The sequence below is a fragment of the Coregonus lavaretus genome (assembly GCF_964263955.1).
Source record: "Coregonus lavaretus genome assembly, contig: HAP1_SCAFFOLD_386, whole genome shotgun sequence".
In the NCBI taxonomy this organism is placed as follows: domain Eukaryota; kingdom Metazoa; phylum Chordata; class Actinopteri; order Salmoniformes; family Salmonidae; genus Coregonus; species Coregonus lavaretus.
The window spans coordinates 49,111-64,645 of NW_028165272.1; the positions used below are offsets into that span (position 1 = coordinate 49,111).

General features: G+C 46.0%; 1 protein-coding gene across 1 annotated transcript in view; it reads right to left on the reverse strand.

Annotated features, from left to right (window-relative positions):
• Window positions 1–4,922: 4,922 nt before the first annotated feature.
• The window catches only part of LOC311116039 (myosin heavy chain, fast skeletal muscle-like), a gene marked incomplete at both ends in the record, with an annotated part of 109,577 nt that continues 98,964 nt past the window's right edge, over window positions 4,923–15,535 (reverse strand). The window contains 17 exons of the mRNA XM_084191173.1: window positions 4,923–4,943; window positions 9,420–9,551; window positions 10,028–10,123; window positions 10,212–10,316; window positions 10,902–11,072; window positions 11,211–11,336; window positions 11,495–11,698; window positions 11,899–12,207; window positions 12,385–12,509; window positions 12,836–13,001; window positions 13,137–13,320; window positions 13,471–13,667; window positions 13,821–13,939; window positions 14,118–14,244; window positions 14,346–14,735; window positions 15,082–15,172; window positions 15,358–15,503. Of these exons, the coding sequence (XP_084047299.1) occupies window positions 4,923–4,943; window positions 9,420–9,551; window positions 10,028–10,123; window positions 10,212–10,316; window positions 10,902–11,072; window positions 11,211–11,336; window positions 11,495–11,698; window positions 11,899–12,207; window positions 12,385–12,509; window positions 12,836–13,001; window positions 13,137–13,320; window positions 13,471–13,667; window positions 13,821–13,939; window positions 14,118–14,244; window positions 14,346–14,735; window positions 15,082–15,172; window positions 15,358–15,503 (2,709 nt within the window). The remainder of the gene's footprint in view (window positions 4,944–9,419; window positions 9,552–10,027; window positions 10,124–10,211; window positions 10,317–10,901; window positions 11,073–11,210; window positions 11,337–11,494; window positions 11,699–11,898; window positions 12,208–12,384; window positions 12,510–12,835; window positions 13,002–13,136; window positions 13,321–13,470; window positions 13,668–13,820; window positions 13,940–14,117; window positions 14,245–14,345; window positions 14,736–15,081; window positions 15,173–15,357; window positions 15,504–15,535) is intronic.

Genomic DNA, 15,535 nt, shown 5'->3' on the forward strand with positions numbered 1-15,535 from the left:
TTTACCAAAAAGTAATATTTTGGTTTCATCTGACCATATGACATTCTCCCAATCCTCTTCTGGATCATTCAAATGCACTCTAGCAAACTTCAGATGGGCCTGGACATGTACTGGCTTAAGCAGGGGGACACGTCTCGCACTGCAGGATTTGAGTCCCTGGCGGCGTAGTGTGTTACTGATGGTAGGCTTTGTTACTTTGGTCCCAGCTCTCTACAGGTCATTCACTAGGTCCCCCCGTGTGGTTCTGGGATTTTTGCTCACCGTTCTTGTGATCATTTTGACCCCACGGGGTGAGATCTTGCGTGGAGCCCCAGATCGAGGGAGATTATCAGTGGTCTTGTATGTCTTCCATTTCCTAATAATTGCTCCCACAGTTGATTTCTTCAAACCAAGCTGCTTACCTATTGCAGATTAAGTCTTCCCAGCCTGGTGCAGGTCTACAATTTTGTTTCTGGTGTCCTTTGACAGCTCTTTGGTCTTGGCCATAGTGGAGTTTGGAGTGTGACTGTTCGAGGTTGTGGACAGGTGTCTTTTATACTGATAACAAGTTCAAACAGTTGCCATTAATACAGGTAACGAGTGGAGGACAGAGGAGCCTCTTAAAGAAGAAGTTACAGGTCTGTGAGAGCCAGAAATCTTGCTTGTTTGTAGGTGACCAAATACTTATTTTCCACCATAATTTGCAAATAAATTCATAAAAAATCCTACAATGTGATTTTCTGGATTTTTTTTCTCAATTTGTCGGTCATAGTTGACGTGTACCTATGATGAAAATTACAGGCCTCTCTCATCTTTTTAAGTGGGAGAACTTGCACAATTGGTGGCTGACTAAATACTTTTTTTCCCCACTGTAATTCACTGTGTGCTCCTCTAAGACCTATCACCATTGACCTGCTGAAAACCCCCCAAAATTGAAACAACAAGGCTTTATAAACATCATACTAGGTGTGTTGTTTTTTATTTGAAAACCCCAATTAAAAAACAACAACCAAACAGCCAGGTCATGAGGACTCCTGATTTCTCTCTTCCCCTTCTGCCTACAGTTTCTTAACTGGTGCCCTTTCCTTGCACAGTAACTACACGGTTCCTCACATTCTCTAGCAAAATGTCCCGTTTTGTCACAATTGTAACACTTCCACTCACTCCTGTCTCCACTATTACCATTTCCTTCTTGTCTGTCTTTGCTACCGTAACCTCTCTTCTCTCCTAGGTATTGACTAATAGTCTCACTGTCTCTAATTCAACACAAAACCCCATCATCCAATGTACTCCCAGCAGAACTGAAAAAAAAAAAAACAGACTGTGATTTCCAGGACACTGCACCTTTGTTTCTGGCCTCACTATCTCCCCGGGAATTGGCCCTCCCTCAAGGTCCCTCCCAATCTGCTCTTGGTAAACTGCAAACCTTCTATTGCTTCTGGTTTCATAGGGTATTGCTTCTGATATGGCCTGTGATTAGATTTGGGTATCACCTGTACTGGAATTACCCCTTTTATTAATCCTACGTCTGCTGGACCCCGGGACCACAAATGCTCTGGAACTTCTTTTAAGTCTGACTCCTGTTGTTCTGTCAACAGGTATTCCTCTCCTCAGCATCTACTATTCTCATCTAAATGTACTATCTGTGGATGGGCTGTGTTGATCGCCACTCACAATATTGACCCAATCAGTGATCCTCTTACCCTTGGATACCCACTGGCCCATGTCTTTCCAGTCCTCTGCTGGCTCCTTTGCTAGGGACACATGTGGGCTCCATATTTCCCTGAACAGTCTCTGACTTTGGGGCCCTAGTTCCACCTCCACTACTGCGTGGGTGTTGTCATAGTGAAACCATTTCAAGGCTATAGTCCTTTCTGTGGTTTTAAATAATGCTTTCTCATAGATTGCATCTGGACCTGGGTGTTTGTTATACCAGAGAGTACAGTGTAGGTCATCGGGGGACATTTTAGTGGGGCCTGGTACTACATCATCAGCAAGTTCCATCAAGGTTCGGGGAATATCAGTTATTCCCCCCCCTAAACAAATCTTGCCTATACCAATAACATGGCTCCCCTTCCCCACAGACCACCATATTGTCTCTGACTATGTGTACTTTCATTCCCCTCTCAGCGGAAATGACAGCCACATTCAATTTAGTCATTACATCACGTCCTAGTAAATTTACCCGACACAGCTTAGATATCAGGATGGGTATGGTTGCCTCTCATCCTGATTGGTCATGTTTTAGGGTTATTGGGGCTGATAACCTTTCAATAAATTGATGACCAGAGGCAGATCGCACTATGATTTTCTCCCCATCAATCCTGACTCCATCTGGCTTGTCTGTTGCACAGGTTGCTGTCCTGCAGGCTCCCGTATCACAAAGGAATTTAATTTTCTTACCCATTACTGTCAATGTCAAATAAGGTTTCTGTTCCTGTTGAAGTGCTAAGTCAATAGTAGCCAATTCAAACACCTCACAATTTGGATCAAAGGGTTCCTTAGTCTTCCCCCCACTAGAGTCTACTATTTCTCCCTCAAGGACTAGTCACGCCTTATCTTCCTCTTCCTCACGCTCAAAGCTGGGGGATGGACTTCTCTCTCTCTCTTCTCTCTTTTCTCTCTTTTCTCTCCTGTCTGACTTTCTCTGCCCTTGTCCTGTACTCCTCTACCTCTGGCTCTTCCTCACCATCATCTTCCCTTCCTCCTCCAGCCCCTTCTTCCTCATAGGGAGGTGGGGCCGGTGGGGGGGGGGGGGCAACATTATTCCCCTGCACTCTCCTTCTCCTCCCTACGTATTCATCATCTGGATTTTCTCTCCATGCCTGGTCTGCCAAGTTTGGATATAACCTTTCTGCCCTCTGCTCTGGGGGAGGCACGGAGACCTCAACCTTCACTTCTCTTTCCCTCTCACTCACTTCTCTTTTCTTCCTGCCTTCTTTCTTGGCTCTGTCCTGTCTGTTATTCTGCTCATGATGGATTGCATGTCTCTCTGAGGCTATTACACAATTCAGTTATTTTCCCAACATACTCTCCGTGATCGGCCCATGGCAAAAGTGTCCTCTGGGCATCCCCTGAAACCCACTGCCCTCTAACGGCAGCCCAAACCTTACTATTCCTGTTTTGGGGTGGGTCATTCCTTCTACCGCTCTGGCCACGTCCTCTGTGTTCATGGCCTGTCTGCTAAATGGCATATTATTATTATTACTGTATACATCTAAGGTTGCTGGGGCCCCTTTCATTCCCCGCCAATAGATTAGGTAAGGCTATCAGTGGGTACTGGCCCCCTCCTTATCTCTCTCTCTCTCACTGCTTATTTCTCCTTTACACACCTTATGTATCTGTTTAAGCATGGATTCGAGTTTATCTGCGTCTAGACGTCCCTCAAAACCATACCTCTCCCTCCACCTGGTTACATAATGGAGATTTCTTCTATCCCTGGATTCCATTTTAATTACATCAAGTATTTCTCGTCCCCAGTAAATTCTGGGACCTCTTGTGAGGATTTGCCCCCCCCATGGTTGGTACTGTTAAAAATCCCTTAGCCACCTCTTCTATATAACAAGTCAATTTAACAAGTAATTCAAAATAGCTTCACACAACAACACCTTGAATCACCCCTTCCTGTATATGTAATCTTGACTAGTCCCCCAGAATTATCTCATACTTTTACAGAGGGATTGATCCCCACAATGTAATCTTGATAATTCCTGACAGTCTCATACAACAGGAATGGGTTCTCCCTCCTCTATACAACCACCTGGAACCACCCCTCCCTGTATATGTAGTCTTGACTAGTCCCCCAGAATTATCTCATACTTTTACAGAGGGATTGATCCCCACAATGTAATCTTGATAATTCCTGACAGTCTCATACAACAGGAATGGGTTCTCCCTCCTCTATACAACCACCTGGAATTATTCATGTGACTTTTGAGCAAACATTAGGTCTCACACGTATACAACCTTACATGATTATTGGTGTTGTATTGGTAACCTGGAGTTTATAAGGCTCCAGAACGGATAGAGTTACAGCAAAATCTACAGTTGTTTGTGACTTTTGACTTTACTAATATTCTATTTCTCACACATGCTACTTTAATTCCTTCTGGTGTACTTTTTTTATTTGTTTAACCCGGATTATTTGTTGACTGTTCAATAATCTCTTACAGGTTCCATCCCATAGGTGTACTTTTAATAGTTCCTTCTATTTCAACACCGGGTAGTTTCTTTTGGTAATGGCCTATTACCGTGAATCATTACGGACCCACCAACAGGTTGACTAGTCCCCCAGAATTATCTCCTACTCTACGGAGGAGTCTATCCTCACAATGTAATCTTGATAATTCCTGACAGTCAACCCCACATTTCACTTAAAATGGCTACGCATTGATCAATTTGCTACTTTTCAATATTTTAGCAAGTCCTCAAATCAATTTCACCAAGTTAATGAATAAAGACTACTGACCTTATCCTTGCAGCCGAGATTCAATGTAGGTTTGGATTCCGTCAACGTCTCTGTCATTAATCAGGTGTCCTCTGGCCTGTTTTAACCCTTAATGTCAAAGGGCAGGACTTTCTATTTACGAATGTATCATTTGAAATTTGGACGTGTCCATATAGGCCAATTCCCGCAACTGTAAAGGGTTACAACTATATTTTGAATGTTATGGATGGTCAGTACTTGCATTCATAGGTCAGTCTATACATTTGGGAGTGTTTACCAAAAAAAGTGGCCACTTTGTTGGGGTGACAGCTTTGTTGTTGTTTAAATCCCAGAATGCAATATTTTTCATGGTATGAAAAAGCTATATGCTGAGTAATAAGTCCACAGTCACAAAGGAAGTTTATGTAGGTCAACGTGTTTTTAATCAATGCTCAACATTTCACCATGAAAATCATATTTTATGCATCAAAGGAAATTGATCAGACTTTGGTCTTGTTCATTCAGCAGCTTCTTTTCCCTGTAAGAAGAAATACAGAATATAATGGATCAGTATTAATAATGAACATGATAAATATATGGACAGACTTGGGTAGAATATAATGGATCAGTATTAATAATGAACATGATAAATATATGGACAGACTTGGATAGAATATAATGGATCAGTATTAATAATGAACATGATAAATATATGGATAGACTTGGATAGAATATAATGGATCAGTATTAATAATGAACATGATAAATATATGGACAGACTTGTCACGCCCTGGCTCGGGGGACTCTCGTATGTTGAGCCAGGGTGTTAGTTTCTATGTTTTGTTGTGGGTCTAGGTTATTGTATTTCTTTGTTTGAGTGACTCCCAATCAGAGGTAACGAGTGTCAGCTGTTGGCTCGTTGTCTCTGATTGGGAGCCATATTTAACTATCTGTCTTTCACGTTGGTTTTGTGGTTTCTTGTTCTCGTTGGGTTGTGTTCAACTGTAGACGTCACGTTTCGTTTGTTATTTTGATCGTGTGATCATTTATCTAATAAAAGATGTTCACCTTCAACGCTGCGCATTGGTCCTCATTAGACGATCGTGACAGAAGAAACCACCAAGATGGGACCAAGCAGCGTGTCCAGGAGCCATCGCCAGGGAGATCCCTCACAGATCTCCTTCGCCTCCTGGACTGGGTCAAGCCGAGGGAGGAAGACAAGGGCTTGACATTATGGCAGAAGGGCGAGAGGCTGGCGAGGGATATGGAGACCTGGTCCACGGGTAGGAGAGACGCCCCGAAAATTTTTAGGGGGGGGCTCACGACGTCGGACCAGCAGGAGGCCGCGATAGAGCGGCCAAGTGGGTTGCCGGAGAAGGCCGCCGGGTTACGGGGGCCACTGGTCGAAGAGGGGATGGAGGAAGTAGAGGCACGGCGAGAGGTACTGGCGTGTGTTGCCAGTCCGGTCCGGCCCGTTCCAGATCCCGGTGTAGAGCCAGTGGTGTGTGTCCCCAGTACGGTCCGGTCTATTCCTGCTCTCGCACCGAACCTGCGGTGCGCGTCGCCAGCCCAGTCCGGCCCATTCCTGCTCCCCGCATCAAGTCTGTGGTGCGTCTCGTCAGCCCGGCTCTGCCCGTTCCTGCTCCCCGCACCAGGTCTGTGGTGCGCGTCGCCAGCCCAGTCCGGCCCATTCCTGCTCCCCGCATCAAGCCTGTGGTGCGTCTCGTCAGCCCGGCTCTGCCCGTTCCTGCTCTCCGCGCCAGGTCGGTGGTGCGCGTCGCCAGCCCGGTCCGGCCCATTCCTGCTCCCCGCGTCAAGTCTGTGGTGCGTCTCGTCAGCCCGGCTCTGCCCGTTCCTGCTCTCCGCACCAGGTCTGTGGTGCGCGTCGCCAGCCCGGTCCGGCCCATTCCTGCTCCCAGCACCAAGTCTGTGGGGCGTTTCGTCAGCCCTGTCCGGCCCGCTCCTGCGCCCCACACCAAGCCAGTGGTGTGCGTCGTCAGTGCAGCACGGCCCGTGCCTGTTCCCCACACCAAGCCAGTGGTGTGCGTCGTCGGTCCGGCACCGCACGTGCCTGTTCCACTGGAGCCGGATCCGCCGCCTAGGCGGAGTGCCCACCCAGTCCCTCCCCTGTTGTGTTTCGTTGGCGCGGTCAGAGTCCGCGCCTTTAGGGGGGGGTACTGTCACGCCCTGGCTCGGGGGACTCTCGTATGTTGAGCCAGGGTGTTAGTTTCTATGTTTTGTTGTGGGTCTAGGTTATTGTATTTCTTTGTTTGAGTGACTCCCAATCAGAGGTAACGAGTGTCAGCTGTTGGCTCGTTGTCTCTGATTGGGAGCCATATTTAACTATCTGTCTTTCACGTTGGTTTTGTGGTTTCTTGTTCTCGTTGGGTTGTGTTCAACTGTAGACGTCACGTTTCGTTTGTTATTTTGATCGTGTGATCATTTATCTAATAAAAGATGTTCACCTTCAACGCTGCGCATTGGTCCTCATTAGACGATCGTGACAGAAGAAACCACCAAGATGGGACCAAGCAGCGTGTCCAGGAGCCATCGCCAGGGAGATCCCTCACAGATCTCCTTCGCCTCCTGGACTGGGTCAAGCCGAGGGAGGAAGACAAGGGCTTGACATTATGGCAGAAGGGCGAGAGGCTGGCGAGGGATATGGAGACCTGGTCCACGGGTAGGAGAGACGCCCCGAAAATTTTTAGGGGGGGGCTCACGACGTCGGACCAGCAGGAGGCCGCGATAGAGCGGCCCAGTGGGTTGCCGGAGAAGGCCGCCGGGTTACGGGGGCCACTGGTCGAAGAGGGGATGGAGGAAGTAGAGGCACGGCGAGAGGTACTGGCGTGTGTTGCCAGTCCGGTCCGGCCCGTTCCAGATCCCGGTGTAGAGCCAGTGGTGTGTGTCCCCAGTACGGTCCGGTCTATTCCTGCTCTCGCACCGAACCTGCGGTGCGCGTCGCCAGCCCAGTCCGGCCCATTCCTGCTCCCCGCATCAAGTCTGTGGTGCGTCTCGTCAGCCCGGCTCTGCCCGTTCCTGCTCCCCGCACCAGGTCTGTGGTGCGCGTCGCCAGCCCAGTCCGGCCCATTCCTGCTCCCCGCATCAAGCCTGTGGTGCGTCTCGTCAGCCCGGCTCTGCCCGTTCCTGCTCTCCGCGCCAGGTCGGTGGTGCGCGTCGCCAGCCCGGTCCGGCCCATTCCTGCTCCCCGCGTCAAGTCTGTGGTGCGTCTCGTCAGCCCGGCTCTGCCCGTTCCTGCTCTCCGCACCAGGTCTGTGGTGCGCGTCGCCAGCCCGGTCCGGCCCATTCCTGCTCCCAGCACCAAGTCTGTGGGGCGTTTCGTCAGCCCTGTCCGGCCCGCTCCTGCGCCCCACACCAAGCCAGTGGTGTGCGTCGTCAGTGCAGCACGGCCCGTGCCTGTTCCCCACACCAAGCCAGTGGTGTGCGTCGTCGGTCCGGCACCGCACGTGCCTGTTCCACTGGAGCCGGATCCGCCGCCTAGGCGGAGTGCCCACCCAGTCCCTCCCCTGTTGTGTTTCGTTGGCGCGGTCGGAGTCCGCGCCTTTAGGGGGGGGTACTGTCACGCCCTGGCTCGGGGGACTCTCGTATGTTGAGCCAGGGTGTTAGTTTCTATGTTTTGTTGTGGGTCTAGGTTATTGTATTTCTTTGTTTGAGTGACTCCCAATCAGAGGTAACGAGTGTCAGCTGTTGGCTCGTTGTCTCTGATTGGGAGCCATATTTAACTATCTGTCTTTCACGTTGGTTTTGTGGTTTCTTGTTCTCGTTGGGTTGTGTTCAACTGTAGACGTCACGTTTCGTTTGTTATTTTGATCGTGTGATCATTTATCTAATAAAAGATGTTCACCTTCAACGCTGCGCATTGGTCCTCATTAGACGATCGTGACAAGACTTGGATAGAATATAATGGATCAGTATTAATAATGAACATGATAAATATATGGATAGACTTGGATATAATATAATGGATCAGTATTAATAATGAACATGATAAATATATGGACAGACTTGGATAGAATATAATGGATCAGTATTAATAATGAACATGATAAATATATGGACAGACTTGGATAGAATATAATGGATCAGTATTAATAATGAACATGATAAATATATGGATAGACTTGGATAGAATATAATGGATCAGTATTAATAATGAACATGATAAATATATGGACAGACTTGGAAATAATATAATGGATCAGTATTAATAATGAACATGATAAATATATGGATAGACTTGGATAGAATATAATGGATCAGTATTAATAATGAACATGATAAATATATGGATAGACTTGGATAGAATATAATGGATCAGTATTAATAATGAACATGATAAATATATGGATAGACTTGGATAGAATATAATGGATCAGTATTAATAATGAACATGATAAATATTTGGATAGAATATAATGGATCAGTATTAATAATGAACATGATAAATATATGGATAGACTTGGATAGAATATAATGGATCAGTATTAATAATGAACATGATAAATATATGGACAGACTTGGATAGAATATAATGGATCAGTATTAATAATGAACATGATAAATATATGGATAGACTTGGATAGAATATAATGGATCAGTATTAATAATGAACATGATAAATATATGGATAGACTTGGATAGAATATAATGGATCAGTATTAATAATGAACATGATAAATATATGGATAGACTTCGATAGAATATAATGGATCAGTATTAATAATGAACATGATAAATATATGGACAGACTTGGATAGAATATAATGGATAAAGCATTTAAGATTCAGTGCTCAGCTTGTACCAACTAAATTTGGATTAATCTTTTATTTAGATTTTTTATTTACCCTGTCCTGAAATGTGTTTTTCAGAGATCTTAAATACCTTTGAGTGAGTGTAAAATGTCAGTATTGACTACTGTGAAGAATGAATCATAGGTGGTGTTGATGTGGTCATATTTGAACACGAGTCAAGTGTACGTTTAGCAGCAGTCCTGTACCTTTCCAGTGTCGCGGGTCTTGGCTCTGAGCTTGTTGACCTGAGTCTCAGCGATGTCAGCACGCTCCTCAGCCTCCTCCAGCTCATGCTGAACCTTCCTGAACTTAGACATGTGCTGGTTGGCTGCTTCCTCCTGGGTGAGATAAACAGAGGAGAGCATAACATCAGTATTCAAAGTTTGAAGCTTCAGATAGCAAATTAATATTATTTTGAAAGTTTTTTTATTGATATATTTAGGATAGCAATGTATATAGGGAGATAGATGATATAGCAGAGAAAGTGAGTGGTGGAACAGAGGGATCAAACTGCTGCCTCCAGGGACATATGTGATATAGGGGCGGCAGCACTACCACTAGACCAGCCCCCGGCACAAAGCTAAATAATATTCAACCCCCTCTCTTTTAAATTGGTAACACATAGGCAGAGGAGTCACTGTGCATACATTTCTTCAGCAATTACTTGCTTCAGCAATTACTTGCACTATCAACTGAGTCATTGTTGACTGATGTGCAGTAGCAACACTTCAACTAAACTGCCTGGACATGAAGTTTTGTAATGTCTACTAGGGAACGTAAGCTTTCAGAGTATTTGACTAAGTCTGTGACTCACCGCTTCCTCAGCCTGCCTCTTGTAGGCCTTCACTTTCAACTGCAGCTTATCTACCAGGTCCTGAAGTCTGCCAACGTTCTTCTTATCCTCCTCAGTCTGTGAGAGAAGATCAAAGAATCAATACCCCATAGTTTAATACACAAACCAGTGTGCTTTAGTGTGTGAAGAAGGCACATGTTCTTACCTGGTAAGTGAGCTCCTTGACTCTGCGCTCATACTTGCGGACTCCCTTGATTGCGTCTACACCTCTTCTCTGCTCGGCCTCCACCTCAGTCTCGAGCTCACGCACCTTTGTGGAAGAAATAAAGGTAGGCATTTATGTGAGGTGGTGAAATCAGACGTAACAAATCTTTGTAAAAACAGAAGTATATTCTTCTGCTAGTCAAGGAGGCACAATTGTTGTCTGTTCCTATATACTTTTACCATTTTAATTAGAGGGGTCTATAATGAAAACAACTACTTTTCATTATGTAGGTGGGTTATTGAGAGAGATTGTCTTACACAATGCCCCTGTGTAGGGAATCTTATGCCCTCTGCCTATAACAGAACACACTTTATGTCACAAAAAAAAATTCCAGCGCTTTCCATGCCTTACTGCTTAAACACCTAGACTTTAGCTTTTAAGAGTCAATTACTCAAAAATGTAATAATACAACGTATACAATGTATTTTAACACACTAATCTTCAGGGGCACTTATTAAAAATGTATTTTCCCAAAAATTGCCAGTATGCCATATTCAAATCTTACCAAAAGTAGCTTTTTTTTGTCAGAAAATATACATTTTCCTTAAGGGGGCATTTCCCCCGAAATTTTTATATGATCACATGCATTTCCAGCAGTCTGTCTTTCAATACACCCTGCTGTTAACTCACCCTGGACTCCAGTTTCTGGAGCTGCTTCTTGCCTCCCTTCATGGCCAGATTCTCAGCCTCATCCAGGCGGTGCTGCAGGTCCTTGACTGTGACCTCCAGGTTCTTCTTCATCCTCTCCAGGTGAGAGCTGGTGTCCTGCTCCTTCTTCAGCTCCTCAGCCATCATGGCCGCCTGGAATGGTACTTAGTTTAATTTATGCACCAACTGGCACCACTCATAAAGCCCCCTTGAGATATTTGTTGTGGTTAACCAGCCCAGCTACCATTGGCCCTTGGGGACAAATCTAGTTGATGTAATTCAAGGACTCACGTCAGTGATGGCCTTCTTGGCCTTGTCCTCTGCGTTCCTGGCTTCCTGGACGATGTCGTCCACCTCTCCCTGCACCTGAACCAGGTCAGTCTCCAGCTTCTTCTTGGTGTTCAGAAGGCTGGTGTTCTGAAGGAGGAAACAAGGCCATTTATTTGACTCTCAAGAGAACTTACAAGTCACAAGGCTGAAATTATGAAAATATAAACGCAAGCACTGTTAAATTCTATGTGTGTATAAATGGTATGCTTGGTTGAGTTTAATTAGAAATGGCTTTTGACCCGTACCTGGGAGTGCAGCAGTCCGACGCGCTCGCTGGCGTCTACCAGCTCAGTCTCAGCCACTTTGCGGCCTCTCTCTGTCTGCTCCAGAGCAACTCTCAGCTCCTCAATTTCAGCCACCATCAGACCGTTTCTGCGCTCCACCATGGCTGCCTGCTCCTTCATATCCTCTGAGAGGCGGACAGCGTCATCAAGGTGCAATTGGGCATCCTGGGGTTCACAATTACATAGTATCATTAGACTTGTGGAAGTAGGGGTGATAGGATTGGTGATCATTGGTAAACATTTCCACAATATCTACAGTATATTAGTCCACTATTCCATTCCTCTGTTCTATTCTTTTCTACTGATTCACAAACAAATCCCTCCCCATGTTCAGGTTGTTGAACCTGATGTCCCAGTCCCTTTACCTTGAGCTGTCCCTGGACGTTCCTCAGCTGTTTCTGGGCCTCAGCGGCCTGCCTGTTGGCGTGGCTCAGCTGGATCTCCATCTCATTCAGGTCTCCCTCCATCTTCTTCTTCACCCTCAGGGCATCATTCCTGCTCCTGACCTCAGAGTCCAGGGTGCTCTGCATGGAGTCAACCACCCTCTGGCTGTTCCTCTTGATCTGCTCCATCTCCTCGTCCTTCTCAGCCAGCTTCCTGTCCACCTCACCCTTGATCTGGTTCAGCTCCAGCTGCACACGCAGAATCTTGGATTCCTCGTGCTCCAGTGTGCCCTGGACAAAGAGAAGCAGTCAGGCGAATTGTGCTCAATACATTTGGATGTGTATAACACAAGGAATTACATACTGTATAAATGACTACAATAAACACCAATAAAGGGGAGCATTAGACTGTAGCTGGCATTGGCTAGTGTAACACTGCTTTTCCTATCAAACAGCTGTAGTGTGTACCTCAGCCTCCTCCAGAGCGGTCTGGATCTCAGACTTCTCTGTCTCCACGGTCTTCTTAGCCTTCTCCAGCTCATGGATGCTCTTGCCAGTCTCTCCGATCTGCTCAGTCAGGTCAGAGATCTCTTCTGCACACACAAACACAGGAGCAGATTATACTTCAGAGATTTTCACAGTGGATATCGCCAATGCACTGAAGTTTATAATGAATCATAATAACAGTTAATTAATTAACAGCATTTCATACTGTCTTCCAAATCTAATTTTCCCCCACATTCTTGGGCTATTCAAAGGAATACCAATTACAAGTTCCAAAAAATAACATTTTATACTTTACATGAAAATTCTGAGATGGTTTAATAGTAATTTTGATATAATGTTGATGATTACAGTTAATTCCATTTTCAAACACTAGTCAAACATCAGTCAAATAGAACTGCTGTCAAATGCTCACGTTGCAGGTTCTTGTTCTCTCTCTTCAGAGTCTCCAGATGATCCAGAGCCTCCTCGTAGGAGTTCTTCATCTTGAAGAGTTCAGTGCTCATAGAGCGAGCCTCCTTCTGAGCTCCTTCCAGCTCAGCCTGACCCTCCTCATACTTCTGCTTCCACTCTGCCAGAACCTAGGGAAATACATGGGATTTTCATTAGAACTCATTGATGGAGGGTTCTGAATCAGAAATATGCTACAATTATACTACAACTGATCAAATAGCAGACAGAAAATATCACCTAGAGTGAGGTTTATAAATGTTCACCTTGTCAAAGTTCCTCTGCTTCTTGTCAAGGTTGGCGGCCATTGCGTTGGCTCTCTCAACATCAATCATGAGGTCCTCCACCTCTCCCTGCAGTCTCTGCTTGGTCTTCTCCAGGGAGGCGCACTTTGAGTTGGTCGCCTCAATGGTCTCCTCAGCCTCCTGCAGACGCTGGGCCAGTTTCTTCCTGTTGGACAACAGAAGGTGGTGTTATGGTGAGCAATTTGTTGTGAAACAAATGTTGCACTACATATTGACATAACATTTTCTCAGAGCCTCCTATCACCCTCACCATCCACACCATTTATTTGAGTTTTTGCTACTGCGTGCAACTCACTTGGCCTCCTCCAGCTCCTCTGTGCGCTGGATGGCATCAGTTTCATACTTAGTCCTCCACTGAGCCACCTCACTGTTGGCCTTAGACATGCCGCGCTGCAGCTCTGCCTTGGCCTCCTGCTCCTCCTCAAACTGCTCTCTCAGGAGGTCACAGTCATGGCGGGCAGACTGGACACCGTGGGCCAGTGCATTTTTAGCCTGAGAAAGAAAGCAAGAAAGACAAAGACAAAGAGAGATTAGATAGAGAGTAAAACAAATGGCAGTAGAAGTCTCTGAGGGTGGCGTAGTCACCGTCTATATGTATATAGAGCTCTAAATTGTGGTGGGTGGTTTCCATTTTGGGTCCCTTACCTTGACCTCCTCCTCAATCTGCCTCTTCAGCTCCTCCACCTGCTGGGTGAAGGCCTGTTTGCCTCTGGTCAGCTGAGACACCAGGGCTTCCTTCTCCTCCAGCTGGCGGCCAAACTCACCTGCAGGGAAAGAGTGACCTCTTGTTAATGGGGTCTCTGTTCTCTAAGATTGAAAATGTATTTGTGGTATCGTAGGGCAGAAACTATGTGGACTGAATTTACAGCCCCCAACACATGTTATTGTTTACTACTGAGGTGAACTACATTGGTTTGGTTTGTTGTTCATTGTTGATGGTACCATTTTCTGTCAGGAGTCTGGCCCTCTGTCCGCTGATGTCGTTGACCTGGCGAACATTCTCATCATTCTTAGTCTTGATCTCGCTCAGCTGGTCCTCAAGAGTACGGCACATCTTCTCCAGATTGCCCTGTTAGTGAAACATATGGGACTCCTGTCAACTTCAGTTTACTTGAATGGTAATGTAGCTGACCCTCCTCAACACTGCTTGACCAAAACATCACTACTCACCTTAGCCTTGGCGACAGCCTCCATGTTGCTGGAGAGGTCATCAATCTCCATCTTGTACTCACTCTTCTCCTTCTCCAGCTTCTGCTTGACGCGCTGCAGGTTGTCGATCTGCTCCCCGAGCTCAGCCACACTGTCGGCCTGCTTCTTGCGCAGAGCGGCGGCTGTGGCCTCGTGCTGCAGGGTGGACTCTTCAAGATCACGACGCAGCTTCTGGAACTCAGCCTCGCGCTTCTTGTTCATCTCAATCTGAGCAGCAGTGGCGCCTCCGGCCTCCTCCAGCCTCTCGCTGATCTCCTCAAGTTCCCTGGAGAGATCGGCCCTCTGCTTCTCAACCTTAGCCCTGGCAGCACGCTCAGCCTCAATTTCCTCCTCCAGCTCCTCAATACGGGCCTAGAACAGGGGGCAGGAGCAGGGGGGATGAACACTACAATACAGTTGAAACAATTGAACCTCACTACATAATAATAGTATGTACAGTATATTTAGCATAAATGTGTTAATACATAGCCAGTTACACTAACATATTTACTATATTCATTAGACAGTGTCCCAAAGGCGGAACCAAACTATCAACGGTAAGAAGCACCATCTTTCCATAGAAAGAAGCACCATCATGAAGCACCATCTTCCATCTTACTGAGCCGTCAGAAGCTTCCAGAAGAAATGTGTCCGTTTTTTTCAGGAAATTATTCAGGTGTGTGCTTTCCTGTACTGGAGGTTAGATCCTGTACTGTACCTGGAGTTCCTTGATCTTCTTCTGCAGCTGAGCTCCCAGAGACTGCTCATCCTCAATCTTGCTGAGGAGCTGGGTGGTCTCAAACTCCTTCCTAACAAACACAAACACGTTGATTGCAAAGTTCGATTTGGTTAGATAGTGTAAAGGAAGCCTATATTACCATTCACTTTGCTTTTAAGAATCACATACAAATTCATAATTTCAAGAATGAGCCAATAACAACCATTATTTTGATCAAGATGGCAGGTAATACTGTGGTAATTGATTTGTGTTTACTTCTTGATTTTCTCATCAGACTGCTGCTTGTCATTCTCCAGGTCCATTATGGACTCCTGGGCCAGTTTCAGATCTCCCTCCAGCTTTCTCTTGCCTCTCTCAAGGTCCATACGGAGCTTCTTCTCTTGCTCCAGAGAACCCTCAAGCTACAAGATAAAAATACACATATATTGGTCAA